We start from the raw sequence: 21,021 nt of genomic DNA on the forward strand, positions 1-21,021 counted from the left end.
TCCACGTTCTCATGGCGGGCGGGCAGCCAGGCTGTCCACGGTGGGTCGGCTAACCGTCGACTTGATCCACCACGTGGCACGTGATCGGCCAAGTTGGGCCACAATACCGGGATGTGATTGCCAAACCACCGCACCATTACGAACGGCCGGCTAATTGTGGCCGGTGTAGTGCCGTGCACCTCAAGCGGTCCGCCTCCTGAACCTCCTTTCGTTCCTCTCTCAAAGCCTCACCTCAAAGCCTCACTTCTCCATCCTCTTCCCTGCCCCTCACCCCTCCACTCCTTCCCGTCCCTCCCCTGTAGCCCTTCCGTGACCCCTGTGCGCCTTCGGTCGCTCGTTGCTCAGCCCTCGCACGCCTTTGCCATCTCAATCACTCGAGTTTTTATTATTGGTTTTTTGTAATTATGTAACGCGATTTGAGCTAAGGCGCTCTATGAATATAAGATGAGATGATCAGGATGATGCGAGATGTTAACTCCCTCGCCTGGTATGCAGCAGGTCGTCAGGTCGATCCCGACTCTGACGCCTGCTGTATATTCGGAGTTTCCGTGTCTCTCTCTCTCCACGTGGTGGTATGGATTTTTCTCAACGTAATGCGCTTAGGGTATTTGGCTGCTATACATGTCCACGTGATAAGCCACTTTGTTGAGCTATCATTTGTGGCCAGGTCGCTTCTGAAAAACAGCTGTATAGCTCAGTGTGGCCTGACCTGGTAAAAAATAAAAACAAAATAGTTTAATAGTTTTATTTTTTAACAGCGTAACGGTTGGCACAGCTCTAGTCGGCCACCAGTTGGATCTCCCGGCGCGGCAGCTGAAACGAGGTTTCTTAAAACCCCCCGCCGCCTTTGTCCACTCGGCAGTACAAACGGGATGCACCGGCTAGGCAGGTCACGTGCGGTTGGGTTCAAGTGTGGGTACTGCCACCTCTTCCAAGGCGGCTGGCTCTCCTCGTAAGAGATGCCCTCGGCCAGCAGTGTCGTGAGCAAGCAATTGCAGGGGCTGCACCGTTACCTGTTGATAATCTCCTCCGACAAATGACTCGTATTTTTAAATCCTTTATATTAAGTTCGCTTGCTTGCGTGCTTGCGTGCTTGCTTGCTTGCTTACGACCGTGCAAATCTTTAGGTCGCTTTTTAACCCACTTTCCGTGATCCAATCGAGCTGACATTTTGCACACAGACTCGTTGTGCGAGACAATTAATGTTCGTGAAAATTTGTTTTAAAAATTTTACACTGTTTATGGAAAACAAATTAAATATTTAATTACCAATTGCTTAATACTGGCAGACAATCATCTGACCCATAGGTGGCAGCCATCTCAAGCCAGAGGACGAGAGGACTCTAGCCGCCACGCATATAAAGGATTTATAGGGAAAAACTTTGTTTTTACGGGTTATACTTGTATCACTTGCATTCGAGTGGTCATTTTATTGCTGCATCGGTTGTTCCCTGTCCAAGTCTCGCCGAGGCTGAAAACACATTTGCTTTGGGTTTTCTTCCTTTTGACAATTCCCTTTTCGAGTATATTTATTTGTTTCATTGCATGCGTGTGTGTGTGTTGGGGGGAGCGGTACTGGAGCGTTTAGCGCGCTGCGCTATCCCCGCTCACCGCCAACACCAGTGACGATTATCTGAACCGGTCCTGGGCCTCCCCTAGGTCGACTCAGCCTCAAACGAGTACCTGTTGCGGTGTGTAAACATCGCCACTGGGGAGACAAAGGCGGTCGGGCGTGGTGCTGGCCATCCACCCCTTCGTGTACCGTACCAGCCTTCATAGGTGCTCGCTAACAGCACTTGCCCTAACAGTCTGTTAAAGGCAATACAGGGGGGGGGGGATCTTTGTCTTTATTGTGAGGAATTGCCAAGAAAACCCCAGCATACGAGGGGGGGGGGGGTGGCGGGGGGCAGCACTTGAAACAACTCTGCAGCTGTGTCGGCTGCAACGACGCTGCCCTCCACACCGACCAAGTGTTGTGGTGCGCGCCAGCCTCGCCTGTACTTTGGGCTCATCAGCCACTCCAGGTGCCGCCGCTGAACCCCCACCGCCCCCCGCCCCCCGCAAAGCGACGCGCGTTTCTCCGTCGCTTTTACGGCAGGTGATAAAGCGACTTGGAATGATGCTCCGTGCACGTTCTACTTGATGTGCTACCGCCAGTGTGTGTGTGGGGGGGGGGGAGGTGGCGAGGGGTGGGTTGGTGGTTGGGGCTATAATAATGGGGCGCACAAGCAGCCCGAGTGGTTAGGACGGTTGAAAATATTGACCTCGAGAATCGATTGTTGGCCGAACTTTTGGACGTTTCGTCATTCGCTTTCAATGACGCGCAAACGCGTCGCAATCTCTGTTGTTCGTGCAAATTCAAAGCAATTTGCGTCCGCGTCAAACTTTCCCCGTGCGCCGTGTGCCCTTTCCTCAAAGACGTCAGCAATCGTGGCGTCTCCTTCCACTTGCCTCTGTCGGCGGTGTTTGACTCGGGAACTCTGCGACGGTGGATACTCACAGCTGCGGCATCCAGTCGTTCAATTCGCTCGTGTTACTCGATTGGCTCGTCTTCCTCCGCTGCGTGTAGCTCCTAATGTTCAATGTTCCAGTGAGTGATTGGTAAGGGATACGTTTGCAAAATGGCCAAAGGGCTGAGCCGACGTTGCTGGCATTTTGGGTTTGAATCTGGAATCCCGGCCCGCCTGTGATTGAGCCGGGCTCCCAAGTGCGGTGAGCTGATGGTCTACGTGTGTGATCACCACCGACTGCACCTCCGATTAGGACGGTTGGCTACGTATGGTGCGAAAGAAGTTCAACATACACGCAGACAAACAAAACGTCGTACAACGAGTTGCTATTTCACACTCAGTGTGGCTAAAGTCCGGCTCTTGAGAGTTTAAATAAAAGTTTTGGCTGCCGTGCGATGTCCACCGATCTCACAGCAGAATGCAGCGGGGGGAGGGAGCAAGGCAACCCCCTCTTGTGCGAGGATAAACGTCCCACTTGAAGGGTTTTCTGGAATACGTTCCATGAAAAGCTCACGCAATGTCCCACAAAATGTATTTTTCGATTTAAAGCTTTCGTGACTGCAGGGATTCATCTTCTTGGTTCTTTCGGTAAAGTCACGTAGAAGGGAAATAATAAAATAATAAAAATATGAAACAATAAAACATTATAAAGTAAAATAATAATATATTATAATAATATAATATATTAAAATAATATAATAAAATGTTATTATGTTTTATTTTTATTATTTTATTATTTCCATTCTACGTGACTTTACCGAAAGAACCAAGAAGAAAAATGTATTTTGTTATCATTATTACCGCTACGCTTGTTTTACCCAGGAAAGCCTCGCCGAGTCTCAAGACACGCATTCAGACAGTCCTCTCAAGCTTTTTTGTGCTTCACATTTTTTCTTGCTGTTGCAAATTTGCAGCGTGACGCCCGGCACGGCAGTACGGGGCCTGCCCTCGCGATCGACGTCGCGCCGATCTTTTGACGAGTGATGCGGACGGCGCCTGGTGGCGTTATTGCGACGGTAAACGTGCAGAATTAATCAGGCCCGGGCCTGCTGAATGCAAACCTCTGCATCAACGAGCAATGTCGCTTGGGCCTCCGGGGGTCACCGCCTCCCCGAGAAAATTTTCAGAACGGATACTGCGGCTCAAGACAAAGAGCGCAACGGGGATGCAACACTTTGGGGAGAAGGGTGTCGAAAATCTTCAGAGACATTTTTTCAATTCAAGAAATTTTTATGTTTTTTTTTCAAATCAAGACATTTTTGTTTCAAAACCATTCGTCGAAGCGGCTGGGCGACGGTAAACCAAACTGCCGCACGCCCTCCAAAAAAACCAAAAAGGCAACGAAAACCAACAACAACAAGAAGGACGACGTAAGATGAAGATAAGATTCCGTTTTAAAACGCTGACGTGCCCAACGTCTCTCCCTGCCGTCGTCTCACCGCGGGGGGACAAGGTCACGGACCCACCATGCAGCTTAAACCGCTACGGGAATAAAAGTCGCTGGCGGTGAAGGATCCAAACGGCCGCCACTCTACAACCGCCCACTCCGACCGCCGCCACCTCCACCGAGATACGGAGCCACAAAAATCCGCACCGAGCGGAGTGGTGAAGAATGGCCAAACAAACAAGCCCGGCTACGTACGGTGCGAAAGACGTTCTACATACGTACGTACGGCATGGATAGGCTTTTATCCAGCAGTGGATTGAGAAAACGGTGTACGTACGGTGCGTTGTCGTATCGCTGAGTCTCGTCGTCATTTCAGTAAACGGCCTTTATTGAGGACAGAGGGAAGGGCGGAAAGGTTATCTTTTCTTATTTGCTTTGCCGCACGTGACGCAGGAGAATTGCCGAGTCCGCTTGTATCGGGAATGAAAGAAACAGACTCAATGAGAGCGGCTCAGGCCTTGACCAGCCTTGCCATCTCAACTGACAAGATCGCGAGATCCCGGTGCTGGGGTCAAAGTCGGCCGATTGCTCTCCTCCAAGGTCGAGGGAGGAGAAGAAGAAGAAGAAAGCCGGCTTTTTTTTGATAAGACAACTGCGGTTGCCCAACGGGGAGAGAGAACAGAGAGACCGTCCCCAATCCCCTGCCATAAGAATGTGGAGTTTCCACCAATGTCTCGGGGTGCTCGGACAGAGGCAGCCGCCGCACGTCTTTCGACGGAGGCAGCGACATCATCACGGCCTCGCAGTCGAGCAGGGAGACGCGTACGTACAGCTCGTGGTGGCGGCTAAGCACGCGGTCTGTAACCCAGCGAGGGTTTGTGGACCGCACGCACGGTGCCTGCTGTGCCTGTTGGATGAACACGGCCCTACGGGTGTAGGTTGGCGGACGCCGCTTGGCGTTGCTTCCTCTTCTGTGTCGATGAGTTTTCGCTACTTCGACCCGTGCAACATTTTACGGCTCCGGGGGAAAACGACAAAAGTATATTCTTGGTTCTTTCGGTAAAGTCACGTAGAAGGGAAATAATAAAATAATATAAATATAGAACAACTAAAATTCTCACGACGTTTCGACTGCAACACAAGCAATCATCAAATGCTGTGAAATTTGAAAAAAGTGGCGGGTTTTCCTAACGTTAGGAAAAACCGCCACTTTTTTCAAATTTTCTTGCTGTAGATTTCACACCTGATGATGATTGCTTGTGTTGCAGTCGAAACGTCGTGAGAATGTTTTGTTTTATATTTATATTATTTTATTATTTCCCTTCTACGTGACTTTACCGAAAGAAACAAGAAAATGAATCCCTGCAGTCACAAAAGCTTTAAATCAAAACAAAAGTATACTCAAGAAACTCAATCCCTGACATCAGAGTGGGTTTTTATCTCACCTTGGTTAACATTTAGGAGGAGGAGGGGGGGGAGGGCGCAGAGGGAGTGGCGGATGGGTTGGGGACTGGAAGATAAAAAATATGAGGACAGATAAATGTACCACGGGGTGCGAGTCACTTCTCATCTCGTCGTTTTATGGTCTATTTGCTCGCTTTAACTCCAGAGGCAACAACGCGCTGAATGCCAATCTCTCTCGCCGTGCCAGTACGTTCGCGTCAATCATTGACACGCCGTTATGATACCCTGCCCAGAATACACAGGTGCATCCTATCCATTTGTTTATAAACCTGGCCATGTGATTCTTTTACACATACCTGCTATGAAGAAAAAGTAGGGCGACTGCCCGAAACGCACACTGCACTACACAATACACTACACACGCTTTACACTTTCTACACGACATCCTACGCTGCACACACTTTACACTACACTATACACTACACACGACATACTATACTTACTAAACGCTACACTATACACTGCACACTATACAATACACTACACACGCTTTACACTTTCTACACGACATCCTACGCTGCACACGCTTTACACTACACTATACACTACACCAGCGGTGGACAACCTGCGTCCCGCTGTGCCCCTCCGCGTGGTGGGCAGGCCTCGGTATGTCTAGGGCGCTGCGCGGGCCATGATGATGGGTGCACAAGCGCCGTGGCCAACTAACTCGCCTGGGTTGCACATTCACCGAATCAAGAGGGTGCAGTTTCTCACACGCTCTGCTATTATTATTATTACTATTGCTACTACCGTGAACTCGTTGACCCAGGAAAGTCTCGCTGAGTCTCAGGACATTTTTTCAGTGTGTGGCGGGGGGGGGGGGGCGATGCTGCTATGTGTAATTGCAATTTGCGGTTTTCTATTATCGCGTACGATGGCTGTACGGCTCAGGAGGTAAATGCCAATGTCTAGGTCTGCTGCTGGGCATGACGAGAGGGCTTTAGGAGAAAGAGTTTGTGTAGTTTTGCTCGAACTTCTGCGGTTTCATAATCAACGTTTTTGGGTTTAGATCGCGTTATTTATAAATGTGTCGTAACCCTCCACCACCCGACACGGCCAATCAGTAAAAAAGTGTCACGTTGACAAAATACAAATAGTTCACTACTTTAGCCCACCGGTGTGTTGAAGCGTGAAACCACAACATTTACAATTTTTGAGTACGACGTTTCGCTGGTAATTGCATCCAGCATCATCGGGCAATTCGCCAGAATTCTGCGGTTTGTCCATCGATGTATCTCTGTGGGTCTCGATGAGTCTCGATGGGTTTACTGTGCGGTCCATAGTTTGGGTTGCATACCCACAGTCGCGCTACTGTGGATTATCTTGAATTTTCCATTGGTCAAGGAGATGCGTGCATCAGCCCGTAGATGTTTCTGATGCGGTCGATCATCTCACCGGTCGTCTTCGAGGAATGCAAAAGCCAGGAGGTGCGCGACGTTTTGGTGTATTAATTCTGCAATGCTGCACAGTTGACATGTGGCCCTACAAGATCTGCCCTCACAGATTCATGAAGTCATTTGAACGAATGTCTATTTTACCCAGGAAGGCCTCACTGTATCTCTAAATATTATTTTTTTGTTAAATTGGTCCTGCCAAGTTTTCGCAATCCATGTTGTTATTCGTTATCCCAATTGAGTAATTTGCAGGGGATTAGCCGTGAACCGCCAATAATCCGCAAATTACAAGGACTTTAGGATTATTGGATCGCAAATTATTGGATTTCTGCGGTAACTTTTCGTGTCGTTTGGGCCAATAGCGGTCACACCACACCTGCGTGTGTTTAGCTACGGAGGAGGCTCGTGAAGGACGCTACTGGGCAGTTGGAGGCAAACGCCCTCCAGCAACAACGGAGGGCAGTGGAGCGACGCTCGCAACAACGTGCGGAGCGCCGGGCGGCTAAAACGCAGCAAGTTGGCATGGTAGGGGGCACACTTGGTGCATCGGCCACTCATCTCAGTCAGTCGAGCCAAAGCTCCTGCTGGGTCTGTCCCGTGACCTCCTGCCAGCGGGCGTTCGACACTCCACGTGACCTTAACGTGCACATGGCCTGGCACAAGCGCCGCGGTGACGTCACCGCCACTTAGTGGCGAGCGGCGGTTGTTGTTGTTTAGCTACGTGAGGAAACCTAGAACCCGGAGGAAAGCCGTGCAGAACAAGGGAGAGATCTCGATTTAAAGCTTTCGTGACTGCAGGGATTCATCTTCTTGGTTCTTTCAGTAAAGTCACGTAGAAGGGAAGTAATAAAATAATAAAAATAAAACATAATAAAATAATTCTCACGACGTTTCGGCTACAACGCAAGCAGCCGTCTTCAGGTATTTTATTACTTCCCTTCTACGTGACTTTACCGAAAGAACCAAGAAGAAGGGAGAGATCATTCAGACTCCACACAGAAAGGCCAATGCCCGTGTTGGGCATCGAACCCAGGATCCACTTGCTGTGAGGCACCACCCTGCTGTACCAACGCGATTGTCACGTGACAATTTTCACCGTCACAGCGTGAGAGGCTTGAATGAGCAAAGTTGCATTGCCAGTGAGCTTTCGAGTAACTATGCAATTGTTCATCATTAGACCTCCTTTGCCAGTACCAAAATATAATAATAGGGGTTTCCCCCTTTTTTTTCTGGCAACAAAACTGAAACCTTTTTACAAGGATTCATGTCTGCATTAACCACGATACTTGCAGTCAAAATGCAAACAAAAAACACACTATGATAATATATGCATTGTCCTTGAAACTGATTGGTTCATACCCTTTTGGCGTCCTCTGGTCGAGCACCAATTGGGTCGAGGCTCAAAAGAAAGCCGTCCCTTGGTGTGGACCAATCAGTTTCAAGGACAATGCATGTGTTATCATCGTGTGTTTTTGTTTGCATTTTGACTGCAAGTATTGTGGTTAATGCAGACATGAATCCTTGTAAAAAGGTTTCAGTTTTGTTGCCAGAAAAAAGGGGAAAAACCCTATTATTGTGCAATTGTTCATTTGGCGGGAACATCGACTCACCCGCCAGTCAACGAACGCGTTCATTTAGCTAATTCTTCTGGTAATTCATTCACTGAATCGATTGCAATTTTCACAAAATCTATAAATTGCCTTATCCGCCGAAGCCCAAGTGTCTCTCGCTGGCTCATCTCCGTTGGGGGCTCTCGGTCAGCGGTGGAAATTCCCCATTCCTATGGCAAGGGTTTTCCGGCTGGACATACGGGCGCTGCCACCTTTCCGCAGGGCTGCCCCGGGGCAGCTGTCAACGCCCGGCCCACCCTCTGGTCCAGCACTCGTGATGAAAGAATGTGCGCTCGTTTATTCACTGACAGATCGATTGATTTATTGTCCGCTCAATCGATCCATCGATTAACTCTACCGATGAACAGCTTTATTTGATTAACTATCCACATCTTCGATGTCCTCGCTGAGTCACGTGACCTTCGCGTGAGCCAGGCCCTCCGTTGGGACGTTTCGTCCACTTCCTTGTGAATGGAGCGTTTGCCTCCGCGCGCGTGGGGGGGGGGGCACCCGGAGTGCATGGAGAAAACCCACCACGTGTACTGGGGGTCTGTGGGGTTGGATAGCAGTCAACGGTCTGCACCAAAGGGGGGTCCGTAATCTACTTGCTGCCCTGTCATCTCGTTTACCCTGCTTTTATGGCTTTATTTTGGTGATTTTCGAAAAGTTTTTTGGTTTGGCCATGTTTGTTTGTTGTAGTACAGAGGTAGACTGATGGCCTTAATCTAAGTTGTCTAGTGGTTGTTGTTGTTTGACTTGCATCCCACTGGGATTTTTGCACACAATGTTGGTGTACGGTGATTTTTTCTGCAATATTTTGCTGTCTTTTCTTGGATGTTCTGTTTGCACTCAGTCACTTTAAGATGTTTTCTTGTTCATGTTTTAGTTTTTTGTTTGTTGCGGTTGCACCCGATTCAAGAGCCGAATGGCTCACAGGGCTATACCTAATAAATGAACTTTGAACTTTGAATTTTACACGGTTGTTCATTCGCGTTGCTCCCCTCTGCGTTCTCCCGGTCGTGCCACTCGTCGTCGACGCTGCTGCTGGGCACGGTGTCCGACGTTTCGCTCCACGTGCCGGGAGCCGCTTCTTTGGGAAGAACTCAGCTCAGCAGCAGCCAGCGACGAAGGCCGCGCACTAACCGAGCGGCTAGGAACGCCGGCCGCTTACTTCGGTTCCCGAAGAAGCTCCCGGGACGCGGAGCGAAACATCGGACGTCACGCCGATCAACGACGAGCGGCACGACCCGAAATCCCGTCGCAGAGCTTCGTTGTCCGTTATTTGTCTTGTCGTACAGCCGCTGATGTAGACGCAGAACAACAACTGCAATTTCACATTCAGCTGGTCAAACCCAGATAGCCGCGCTCGGAGTCTATCGCCGCGATGTCTCCTTCGTATTTGTGGATCGGGGCATTGCGTCGTTTACACGTTGAACGGTCTGCTCTCGATGACCACAGTCGCACCGCTGCTACCTGGAGAGTTGAACCGTCGATGAACCAGGGCGATCGAACGATTGGGGGTCCGAGTGCAAAAAAACCAACTCCGCGCCGCCCGACTTACGCACGAGCCGTGGGACAGCCCCTGCCACTTCTGCAAACCATCAGCAGAGGGTGCCCCAGGAATTCTGGGAGGATTAGCGGCCGGCCCGAGCTCGACCGGGGGAGGTTTAAACAACGCCACAAATCTGAAGCAGCTGCACCCACGTCCCTCCGTCGCTCCCACTTTGGATGATTACGCCTCTCTCTCTCTCTCTCGCTTTCGCTCTCTCTTCCCTCTCTCTTCCCTCTCTCTACACTGCTAATCCTGCTTCTTCCCTCGCACGGCTCTGCTTTTGAATCCCCCCCACCTCTCCCCCCCCCCAAGCTGTTATAATAATAATGATAATAACTTTGCTCAAATCGAGAAACGTACAAGTTCACGTCGATTTACACCTTGAGTTGTTTGCTTGCTGACCGCTTGGAGTTTTGGAAATTTTTATGGGCTTGTGCTCGGCAATTTTTATTCACAAAAATTGCATAATGTAAAAAAAACAATGCTTTTGATGAAGCGCCCTTGACGTCGCTTTACCCGCGATAGCAAAGTAATCGGTGAAGACGTTTACTTTTAAGGATGGCTTCAAAGACACCAGTGCGGGATGCCATCACGGTGAAGTCTTGTGACAAAGGCGGAACCACCTGATCCCAAGGTAGCGCTGTTGGCAGCGCATATGGAGAGCCTGATGTTGGATGCCAGCGGTGTCCAGGTCTCTAATCTCGATTGACAAAGGGCTGTTACGTGATTCATTATAATTATACGGGATCATTACCGGCCTGCATTATGTTTAGTCCCCAGACATCACAAAAGAGATACTCAACCTCATTGGTAAATATATATACAGTTATATAATTATGGAATGACTTCAAATAGAATTTCAAGAGCCCGCACTGGTGGTCACATCAAAGCGAGGTCTAAAATGCGAACGCTGTTGCCATTAACAAAACATTTGAAGTCCAAACGAGTCTCTCACTGCTCAAACAGCGGGACGCCCCCTCTCATCTCCAACCGTGGCTCTGATCCAGCAGTGGCAATTCCACATTCCCATGGCAGGGGCAAGTCTCTCCATAGCACAGATAAAAAAAAAAACCTGTATAACTACGCAAGGGCTTTGAGAAAAACAGAACTACATACGGGGCGTTTCCAGTTTATCAGTTTAGCTTTTCAAGAATTCGTGCTGTTTGGGGTGTGAGCGGTGGTGCAGTGGTTCGCGAACTGCGTGACGAGATCGATTCCCGGTCACGTGGAAGGGAACATCGCCGGCGAGTGATGGCTGAACAATGCAGAAGATTTGATCCGGGTGTGATCTTCCACGGAGCTGCTCATGGTCCACCCTAAATCGCATATACTGCACAAACCATGCGGTTACCCTACTGCACACATGGAAAATTAAAAACGCTCCAGTGTGCGACTGTGGTCATCCAGAACAGACCGCGCAGCGTATGACGACGCAATGCCCGGATTCACAAACGCGAAGGAGACATCACAGCGATACGCTACTCCGCTGCTTCTGGCACAGTTGTCTGGCTTGACCACCTGAATGTGAATTGTAGTCCTTAGCTCCGCATCTACATCAGCAGCCGTACAAAACAAGAAGACTGAACATGTCCTGCCAGCATGGTGCAGTATGATCAAAATGCCCTCATGGATCAACACAGTCGTTATCCAGCAGTGGATTTGACAAATAGACTGTACAGGAGGTGCTGTTTATAACTGAGAAAAACAATATAACAGTTTGGGAGAATGGCAAAAGCCAAAAGCCTGTTCATCCGTTCAAGTATTTTCGGCCGTTCAGACATCGCAACCTCGTGCGGCCCTTTTGTAAATCCATCGCAGTGGCGTTGCCTACCCAGCATGCCGCAGGGGCCCCAGGGCCCCAGCATGCCGCAGGGGCCCGGGAGTCGGGCCACGAAGAGGTGGGGAGGCGGGCAAGGGGAGGAGAACCCCATTTCATTCCTCGCCCCAGGGCCCATGAAAATCACGCTACGCCACTGACGCATCGTCAGGCTGATATCGATGAAGAACGGCGCTCCGGTTTGAGGCTGGAGGTGTTGCCGGTGTTGTGGGGGGGGGTTGTGGCTCGCAGGGCCCACGCTGGCGCAGTCCGGGTCCCCGAGTCCCAATCCGGTCCGTCCGTCCGTCCGTCCCCATCTCGTGACGCTAACGTATTTATTCCGATAATCCGATGAACCGTGTCGTGCGTACATGTGTTACGCATTTTCCCAGAATTTAGAAGATTTCCGGAAGCCGATGAGTGGGGAGCCAGAGTGAGGTTTTTTTTTCTTTCTTTCTCCGCAAACGTCTCGTAAGGAGACCGCCGACAGGACGGTCAGCCGGCGAAAACGACGGGAGACGGAGCGGAGGAATCGTCGGCCGCGGGCAAACCTGGCCCCCCCCCCCGTGGCGATCGCAGCCTCTGCTAGGGCTAGCCAGGCGCAGGTTCATCTGAGGCGTCGGTTCGATTGATGCGCCGGGGGACACGCGAACGGCGCTCCCTTTGGGCGAAATAAAAGAGGTCCATTGTTTGGCAATTCAGAAGGAAGTTCTGCCGTGTCATCTGTTTGGGGGGCATTCCCTGACACAAGGTGGCGACGCCGCTAGCTGCGAAAGTTATCCGAACGGATACGTCTTCGTCTCGGTAAGAACGCGATGCAGACGTGCGCAGTTTAAAACGAGGACGAATAAAACCAGACTCGAGCTCCAGCCGAAGAGCCGCCTCTCTCGTTCCGTATAAATTCCAGCCCGCACACAGGCGTCGATTCTCGGGGCGCGTCCGTAACCGAGCAGACAGCTCGCCCGCCAAAGCTGAGTCGCCGGCGTGAGGGACGTCTCTGCGACCACGAAATCTCAAGAGCCGTTTTGGTTGCTCACCCGATGGCCCGTGACGCAGACGAGGATTCACAGACTTTCGCGGAATCGCAACAACGCGGCGAGGAGAGAGTGGCGGGGTGGGGGGGGGGCCCTTTGCAGTGGCAGATCCAAGGTGGGGGGGGAGGAGGGCGGGGGGGGGGGGAGAGTGTCAATGCCCACCATGCCCCCCACGCCAGTTGACACCCTGACTAGCAATGGCCACGCATTTGCGTGGAATACACGGCTCGGGCTGGAGGGTGGGTGACGGGGGGGGGGGCGGAGAGTGACGTCAGCGCGATGCACGAGCCCGGCTCAACGTCACCGCGCGGATGTGCTCGGTGACGTCACCCGCGTGCCAGCCAGCCAGCCAGCAAAACTTATTTAGTATGACACTTACCGGAGGTAATATATTTTTATTATTATTGAACTATTTAAAGATACTGACATTTTGGGACCTGCTCCGTGGCGGCCGGTGCCGTTTGATTAAACAATTCACTCCGATTGTTGCCCTAAATCCGTGGTTCTTCTTCTTAACCTGAGGTGCATGCTGCACCCCATGGGGGTGCGAGACGTGGCCAGATTTGTCAAATCATCGAAAGCATAAGTTAATCACGGGCACGTAAGCAAACAACTACTTTGCGTTATCAAACCTCTATGTGTTTATTAACCTTTAACATTTTTAATTTACGATTGAGAACCAAAGGGGCGCAAGGCTGCAGTAAAGGTGAAGAACCACTGCCCTGAATCATGTCGGTGATAGTGGAGAAGCACTGGCTGACAGCAGTTGTGACCTAACCCGATTGTCACTTCCTGCAATGTCACTTCATTTTTCATCGAGTGTGGGTTCGGAGCATTAAGCTGAACATTCACGGGTTGCAAATTGTTCGGTTCTTTTTTTAATATAAATAATTGTAATTATAATGTCATTCGTCGTTATCAAACTCGTTTGTAAAACTGATACAATTAAATTTTTTTTAATGTCTATGTACTTCCATAAAAATATAGTAGCAAACAGGATAATAGCCGTATTTTATGAACTGCATCCACCCAAACCACAGCCCCTCGAGAGCGAGGGTATTTTGGCCTACTCTTCCAAAACTGGCCAGACGTCTTTGGGGAGAGCTGGCGGCACCCACACTCTGCCCCCACCGCCTACGACCGACCAGCGGTGGAGTAGTAGCTCACTCACCAGACAGTCTCTTGAAGCAGGGTTCCGCCTTGTCCTCGATGGTCAGCGTCACGGCCAAGCGGAGCATCGCCACGAGCACCTTCCCCGCGCGCTCCGCGTTCTCCAGCTCGCCGCCCGACTGCGAACGCACGCGCGCAAAAAAGCACAAAGCAAAAGATCCCCCAGGCAGCCTACGTGGCCTGTTGGAGGAAAGGGCTTCAAGGCAGAGGTCGCAACCGGGTACCCGATACCCGTACCCTACCCGATACCCGGCTACCCAGCCGGGTACGGGTAGCCGTTTGCGACCCTGGTGCGGCCGGGTACGTGTACAGGTAGGCCGTGAGTCACTGGTGAGTAGCCGTTTGTCACTCATTTCGGGTAGGGTACGGGAAGGGAACGGCTACCCGTACCCGGCCGGGTACGGGTACAGGTACCCATTTGCGACCCTGGTGCGGCCGGGTACGGGTAAGGAATCAAAACCCGTTTGCGACCTCTGCTTCAAGGCGAGCGAGCGCCTACGAAGGCCGGCACGGCGCACGAGCGAGCTTGGTGTACGCAATGCCCTTTTGACCAACTCGCACGTCCCTCCTAAACAGATGCAGCCCAAAGAACCGCGGTTTTCTTCCATTCAACGGTAGCTACACATGGAAGTGTTCCACCTTCTACGAGCCCCACTAAGGGCCGTCGCACCTTCAGCGTGATCGTCGCCGCCAAAGTTGGCGGGCCGTCCGGGCAACGACGGTCGCCGCACCGCTTCTGCAGGACGTCTGGAACGCTCTTCTTTTCAGATGACAGGAAGCCACTGGAGCTGTACGCTTTTAGATAATCTCGACTGAAAACTCATTTCTTTAGGAGTGTTTTTTTGTGCTCGGTTTTGTTGTTCTTCCTGCCCCCCCCCCCGCACCTCCGATTAGTGCGGTCGGCTTACGCACGGGCACGAAAGACGTTCAACGTGCACACGCAGATAATCGCGGTGCCATCTAGCAGCGGGAGAGTGGGACCCGTTGAAGAGACTCCGGGAGTAGCTCCGTGGAGTCGTCCCCCAGGGCCGATTCCATGACGTAAACGAAGCGACACTCCGACGGCCGTAGAATTTTTTTTTTAAGAAGCGACGCTCATTTGCTCATTACCCGAGTCTTACCGGCACGGCCAAAGTTAAAAACGATAAAGTCCAGATTACATTTCAGGCGTCTGTCTGTACGCGTAGGGAAACTCGAAACTGGAACTGAAAGGTAATTAAAAACACAATTAAGCAACTGGGCACCCCAGCAGTGGTCATTTCCGTGACATTTCCACCACGAATGGTTCCTTTGGGTGGCCAAGCAGAAGAATTTGTGTGCTTTTTTTTCTCTCTTTCAAAATTAGCCGCTTGCCCGTCGTGAATCAAGGCCAGAGAACGCATTCATCCTCCATCTCCTTAAGAACCCACGCATCTCCTCCCTCCTCCTCCCTCCTCCTCCTCCTTCACTCCGCGTCTCTCCGCTCTGCACACTCCCGAGCCGGTTCCATTATCCGTCCACGTCCGTCCTTCGGTCGCCGCCGTAATCCTATTAACTCGCCACCGAGAATCCACCACTCGCATTCCTGCTTTTGAATAACTTATTGCCGTTGGAGACGCACGCAACACAAAGACAAAGATCCCCCGTATATCCTTAACAGACTCCTGGGGGAAAGTGCTGTTAGTGAGCACCTATTGGGGATGGTGTGGGCTCTAACCACGCTCCCCCCCCCGCTCCTCCCCAGTGGTGATGTTTACGCACCGCACCAGGTACTCATTTGAGGCGAGAACCCAGGACTGCTTGGTCACTGGTGCTGACCGCGAGCAGGAATCGAACTCGGGTCTTCGCCGGGTGCGTAAGCGCGGTGCGCTAACCGCCGCGCTGCCGCTCCCCGCACTTCGGGCTGCCCCTGCACCCCACGCGCACTACGGACAGCGGCCTTTGTGGGAGGCTTTTTGTGTCGGGTCGTGAAAATTCTCGCTCAGACAATGCAACAAAAGGCCTCGTCGGTAATTCACGTTATTATGATTTCATAAAATCAACGTGGCCCCGGTGAGATTCTTTTCCCACAGGGGTCATGTCTAGTTCACGACCCGGCGTGGATTATTTACCAATTTGTCCGTTCATGATTTGCTTTACGAACGCGAACCAGAGAACCGAGTTTGATCCCGATTTAAAGCTTTCGTGACTGCAGGGATTCATCTTCTTGGTTCTTTCGGTAAAGTCACGTTGTGGCCGAAACGTCGTGAGAATTATTTTATGTTTTATTTTTATTATTTCCCTTCTACGTGACTTTACCGAAAAAACCAAGAAGACGAGTTTGATCCGTTGCTGAGTGGAATCAAAACCGGTCCGAGGCACCCTCATCGCCCCCCCTTCACCAAACCACCATGACCAGCAAGGTGAAATATGGTCAAACAAGCCCCCATGACAATGTGGTTGATACTGCGTGGAGTTCTGCGCAGCACACTGTGTATATTAAAATGTACCGCCGCCATCGAACAAAGACGGAGGTTTCCGCATCGCGCCGCGCTTTCGTATGCACTTCTGCGGCCGTCTGGAACGCTCTTCACTCCGATATTCGGATGCCACTTGAGCTATGCACTTTTAAATCTAGATTGAAAACTCATTTCTTTAGGACCGCTTGTTGTGATTTCGTTTGTTGTCCTTCCCCCGCAGCTTCGATTGGCAGGGTTGGCTAAGTACGGTGTGAAAAAAGTTCAACACACAAATGTGTATAATCAGAATGACCAGGTAATACTTCGTGTGCACTGTGCGATGACAACATTGCTTTACCACTGCAACCCAGCTTTTACGGTGCACAGTAGCATGGCACACGTGGCTTTCAGGGGCCTCTCCAATGACAGCGTCACAAATACATCGTGGCATCAACTGGCAGAGTGAGCAGCTCACAAATGGAAGGTTGCAAGTTCATGCCCTGGTTGTGGAGTGGGGGTTGACTCGAACCATAACCCCTTCCGGGGTCGATAAAATGACGACCCCTTTGCGACGAAGCAACAACGGCAGTCGTCCAACAGAGCGACGCGGCCTCCTGTCTCGGTAATGTGGAATTTTCGCCACTGGCTCAGGGCTGCAAACATGACGCTCGTTTGAGCATCAAATCGCCGTGACGCGTTTTTCGTCTCGATTCTGAGTCAACGGCAGTGGCGTCGCTAGGGGGGAGCGTGCGGACAGCACCGGGTGACATCACCAGAGGGGGTGACACCAAGACGACTGTCTATAACAATTTTTGTGCAGTGTTTCAGCAGAAATTAATTCTTATTTTTTTTTATAAAATATCCCTGGAGTTAGTTATAACAACAATTTTTTTTTCGTAAGCCCAGCTTACACGTACTGTATCAATACGCCTGCAGGGCTAAAACTCGATGCGAATTTACTTTTTGAACCTTCCAATGCGCTCCGGTCAGAGCCGTCGTTGTTACCCAACTACAGTGACGCTTCGAGTGACGTGGGTTTGTCTGCACGCGCCACAAGCACGCGCTGTTGTGTTCGTCGCTGCTGGTGTCTCTATCGTCGCTGGTTTTGTCAAATTTTCTGGTGTGTTAGCTGCAATATTGTGGTAATTAGTATTTGTGAACCTATATCATGAAAACATTTGAGAAATAAGTAGTAATTAAAGGAAAAATTGTAATTTAAAGGTGTAATTTAATTTTTTTTTATTTCCCTTCTACGTGACTTTACTGAAAGAACCAGGAATATGAATCCCTGCAGTCACGAAAGCTTTAAAACAAAGAACATTACTAAGGATTCTGTATGGTGTGGTACGGGCGGAGGTCCATGAGGGGTGACACCACGAGTTAGCGCACTGACCACGTCGTGAATTTGCAGGCGACCCCTCGGAATACATGGCGCTTCAAAAAGATGTGAACACTTCCGAGAATTTGCAACGACACCACAAGAGATGTACCTCCGGGCTCTGGAGACCAACTGGAGAAGATTCCAGGCCACGTGTTGACGATGATGGCGAACAAGTGGAGACTCATATTCTTGGTTCTTTCGGTAAAAGTCACGTAGAAGGGAGATAATAAAATAAAACAATAAAATTCTCACGACGTTTCGATTGCAACACAAGCAATCATCATAGGTGTGAAAAACACGGCAAGAAAATTTGTGGTTTTCACACCTGATGATGATTGCTTGTGTTGCAATCGAAACGTCGTGAGAATTTTATTGTTTTATTATTTCCCTTCTACGTGACTTTACCGAAAGAACCAAGAATATGGATCCCTGCAGTCACGAAAGCTTAAAATCGAAATTGAAGTGGAGGCTCATTGACTTTTTGAAGCTATTAACATTACATTTATTATCACGTTACCATCTATTATCTATTCTTTTTCCATTAAAAACCTGTACAGCGGAGAGCTCCCACGAAACGACAACGTGGTGAATGAATCAAGTGCAGCTCCACACACGCCTCACTTTGTACTCCGCAGTCGGGAACTTTCCAACTATTTGCACATCTGTTCTTCGTGGTCTCGCTTGAACCAAACCCAAATTTGACCACCAACCCCGGTTAGTTGGACTGGGAGTGAAGTTTTTTTTTAAAATCAAGATTCGGCAAAGTAAGCTCGGCACTGAGATAAAAAAGAGAGAAACAAAAAAAAACCCACCGACGTTAAGAGAAATTCGGGGAGGGCCGTTTAGGAATTAAGGAAAGAACAGGGGGTCACCGTTGATGCTGCCGTTGTTAAAGCGACAAAGAATAAAACGGAACTGTTGCAGGAACAGCTGACGCGAGACGAGCAATGAAGCCGACGCCAGAGTGCAGACCGAGGGAGGGAAGGGAAGAGAAGACGTGGCAGTAGCAGCAGCAGCGAGGCAACATCACAGATTTCGGAGCTCACGACTGGACAGGAACTGAAAAGGGAGGATTGGCGGAGAATGGGGGGGGGTGGCGAAGGAGTTTTTTGCCCAGCGGCGCGAAGTTACCGGCCGACAACAACGACAGCGAGGGGGCAAGGGCACCTGCGGAAGCGTGTGTGTGTATGTGTGTGTAGTCGCCCTCCAACAACAACGGAGGGCGGAGGAGCGACGCTCACAACAACGAGCGGAGCGCCGGGTGGCTAAAGCACAGCAAGTTGGCACAGTAGGGGGCACAGGTGGTGCATCAGCCAGTCATCTCGGTCATCTCGGTCAGTCGACCCGTGGCACCTGGGTCTGCCCCGTGACCTGCCAGCGGGCGTTCGACACTTCACGTGACCTCAAGGTGCACTTGGCCTGGCACAAGCGTCGTGGTGACGTCACCGCCACTTAGTGGCGAATGGCGGTTGTTGTGTGTGTATGTGTGTGTGCGTGTCAGCGGTGCGGCGTCGGAGCAAATACGCACGGCAAGGACCCCGTCGTCGGACATGACGAGGTATCCCAGCTGGTCGGGGATCTTCTCCAGGCCCTGCGTGAGCGTGTTCGCCTGCACGGAGGGGGCAAGAGACGCGCGACAACAAATTAACTCGACGACGTTCGAACAAACAGAGAGACAGATAGCTGGCACAGCGCGGAGAGTTCAAGCATTTTTTTTTACCTTTTCCCATTCCGATGAGGTACGCGTACGTCATCGGAATGGAACCGCAAGGAAAACTTAAGTAAGATAACTTCATGAGTACCGAGGCTCCCACAAGGCCATGCGGGAGGGAGCGTGGCACGGTTTGGCGTCAGCTGTCTTAGAGTGCGGTCGTGTCGCTACAGTTATCCGCGGTGAGTACAATGTCTTAAAAAACAACAGCGCTAACGCTTCTCGAAATAAAATGAACACTGAACTGTTTGCGCGTTCCGAGATTCAACAGTGAACGGGACCCGCACCCTACGACTTGCAGTTGTCTCGAAATGGGAAAGGGTCTTTATGACCCTTGAGCCACACCCATTTCAAACATTTTAAAACAGTCTGCCTCAGCAGCAGACCATGCTTTCCCACCTGATGATGGACACTTGTGTTGCGCCCAAAACGTCGTGATTTATTTTATTTTATACCTACGTGACTTTACCGAAAGAACCAAGAAGTTGAGAGAATTAATCGATACGTGGTCGCATGCACGCGGTGCTTAGCCGTGCGACGGCATGAACCCGGAGTTCCGAGTTCGATTCCATAGCTAATATCCGCGGCGCTCGATATGAGAACCAGTTCTGAGCGCCGCCCCCCCACTCGTCACCGATCGGCGTGGTGAAGTATGGTCAACGAAATAATCCCATGACTGACATGTGCAGAGGCCGTCATGCATTGGTGGAGTGAGAATGTCTGGAACGTTTACGGATAATTTTTCTACGTATTATTTTTAACCTTGAAACTTAAACAATAGACAGGAGGTATGTTTTGAGTCGCTCAGATCGGCTGGGACAGAATCATTTTATCCCAGAGAATGGCCCCAGATGATCACACCACAGAACCTATTTGGATTGATCCAGCTCAGAGACTTCACCAATTATTTGTATTTGTACGCCACGCGACAGAACGAGGTTGTGCAAGTGGTCAGCAGACTGTAACTGTAAACTCGGCGGCCCGGGTTTGATTTCCCGGCTGTGGCTAACGTGAGCGGCGAGTGATATACAGTCGAACCTCGGAGATCGAACGCACCAGAACTCGAACAAATCGGTGTTCGAACGATATTTCCGAACATTTTTTGCCCCGGAAACCGAACGAAATTCGGAGGTCGAACGGGCAATCGCGACTTGAAAGAACCTGTAACGGCTGAGACGCGTATGGCCAGCATGCATGACGCTTGCCCAGACAAAGGTTTTACCGCGGTGTGAGAGGCTCAGTTAACACGTAGCTCTCACCCAGTGCAGATCCGCAAAACATCGTTCCTTAACTTTTTCGTTAATTTCCTTTATTTTAGTGTTTTTTGGTGTTTATCCATGCACAATATTTTTTATGTTTCTTGTTTTTTTGTATGATTTCATGCATGTCATTACTGTAAACTTCGCGTAAAAATGCTTTATAATGAGAGATTTCTTGTGTCTGGAACCAATTCATGTCATTTACATTCATTGTTATAGGGAACATTAATTCGGTGTTCGAACAAATCGGTGTTCGAATGGCCTTCTGTATCGATGGGTTACCCGTCTCGAAAGCCGCTCCGACCGGCATGGAAAA

The 21,021-nt window shown here is 50.4% G+C and overlaps 1 protein-coding gene across 1 annotated transcript in view; it reads right to left on the bottom strand.

Moving 5' to 3' along the window:
- The window catches only part of LOC133353798 (ragulator complex protein LAMTOR4-like), a 63,380-nt gene that overhangs the window by 7,765 nt on the left and 34,594 nt on the right, over window positions 1–21,021 (bottom strand). The window contains exons 2-3 of the mRNA XM_061570210.1: window positions 19,264–19,344; window positions 13,939–14,056 (exon numbers count right to left, since the gene is read on the bottom strand). Coding sequence (XP_061426194.1) covers window positions 13,939–14,056; window positions 19,264–19,344 — 199 coding nt within the window. The remainder of the gene's footprint in view (window positions 1–13,938; window positions 14,057–19,263; window positions 19,345–21,021) is intronic.

Source organism: Lethenteron reissneri, chromosome 45 (genome assembly GCF_015708825.2).
Source record: "Lethenteron reissneri isolate LAM-NWPU_2019-01 chromosome 45, ASM1570882v1, whole genome shotgun sequence".
Lineage (NCBI taxonomy): Eukaryota > Metazoa > Chordata > Hyperoartia > Petromyzontiformes > Petromyzontidae > Lethenteron > Lethenteron reissneri.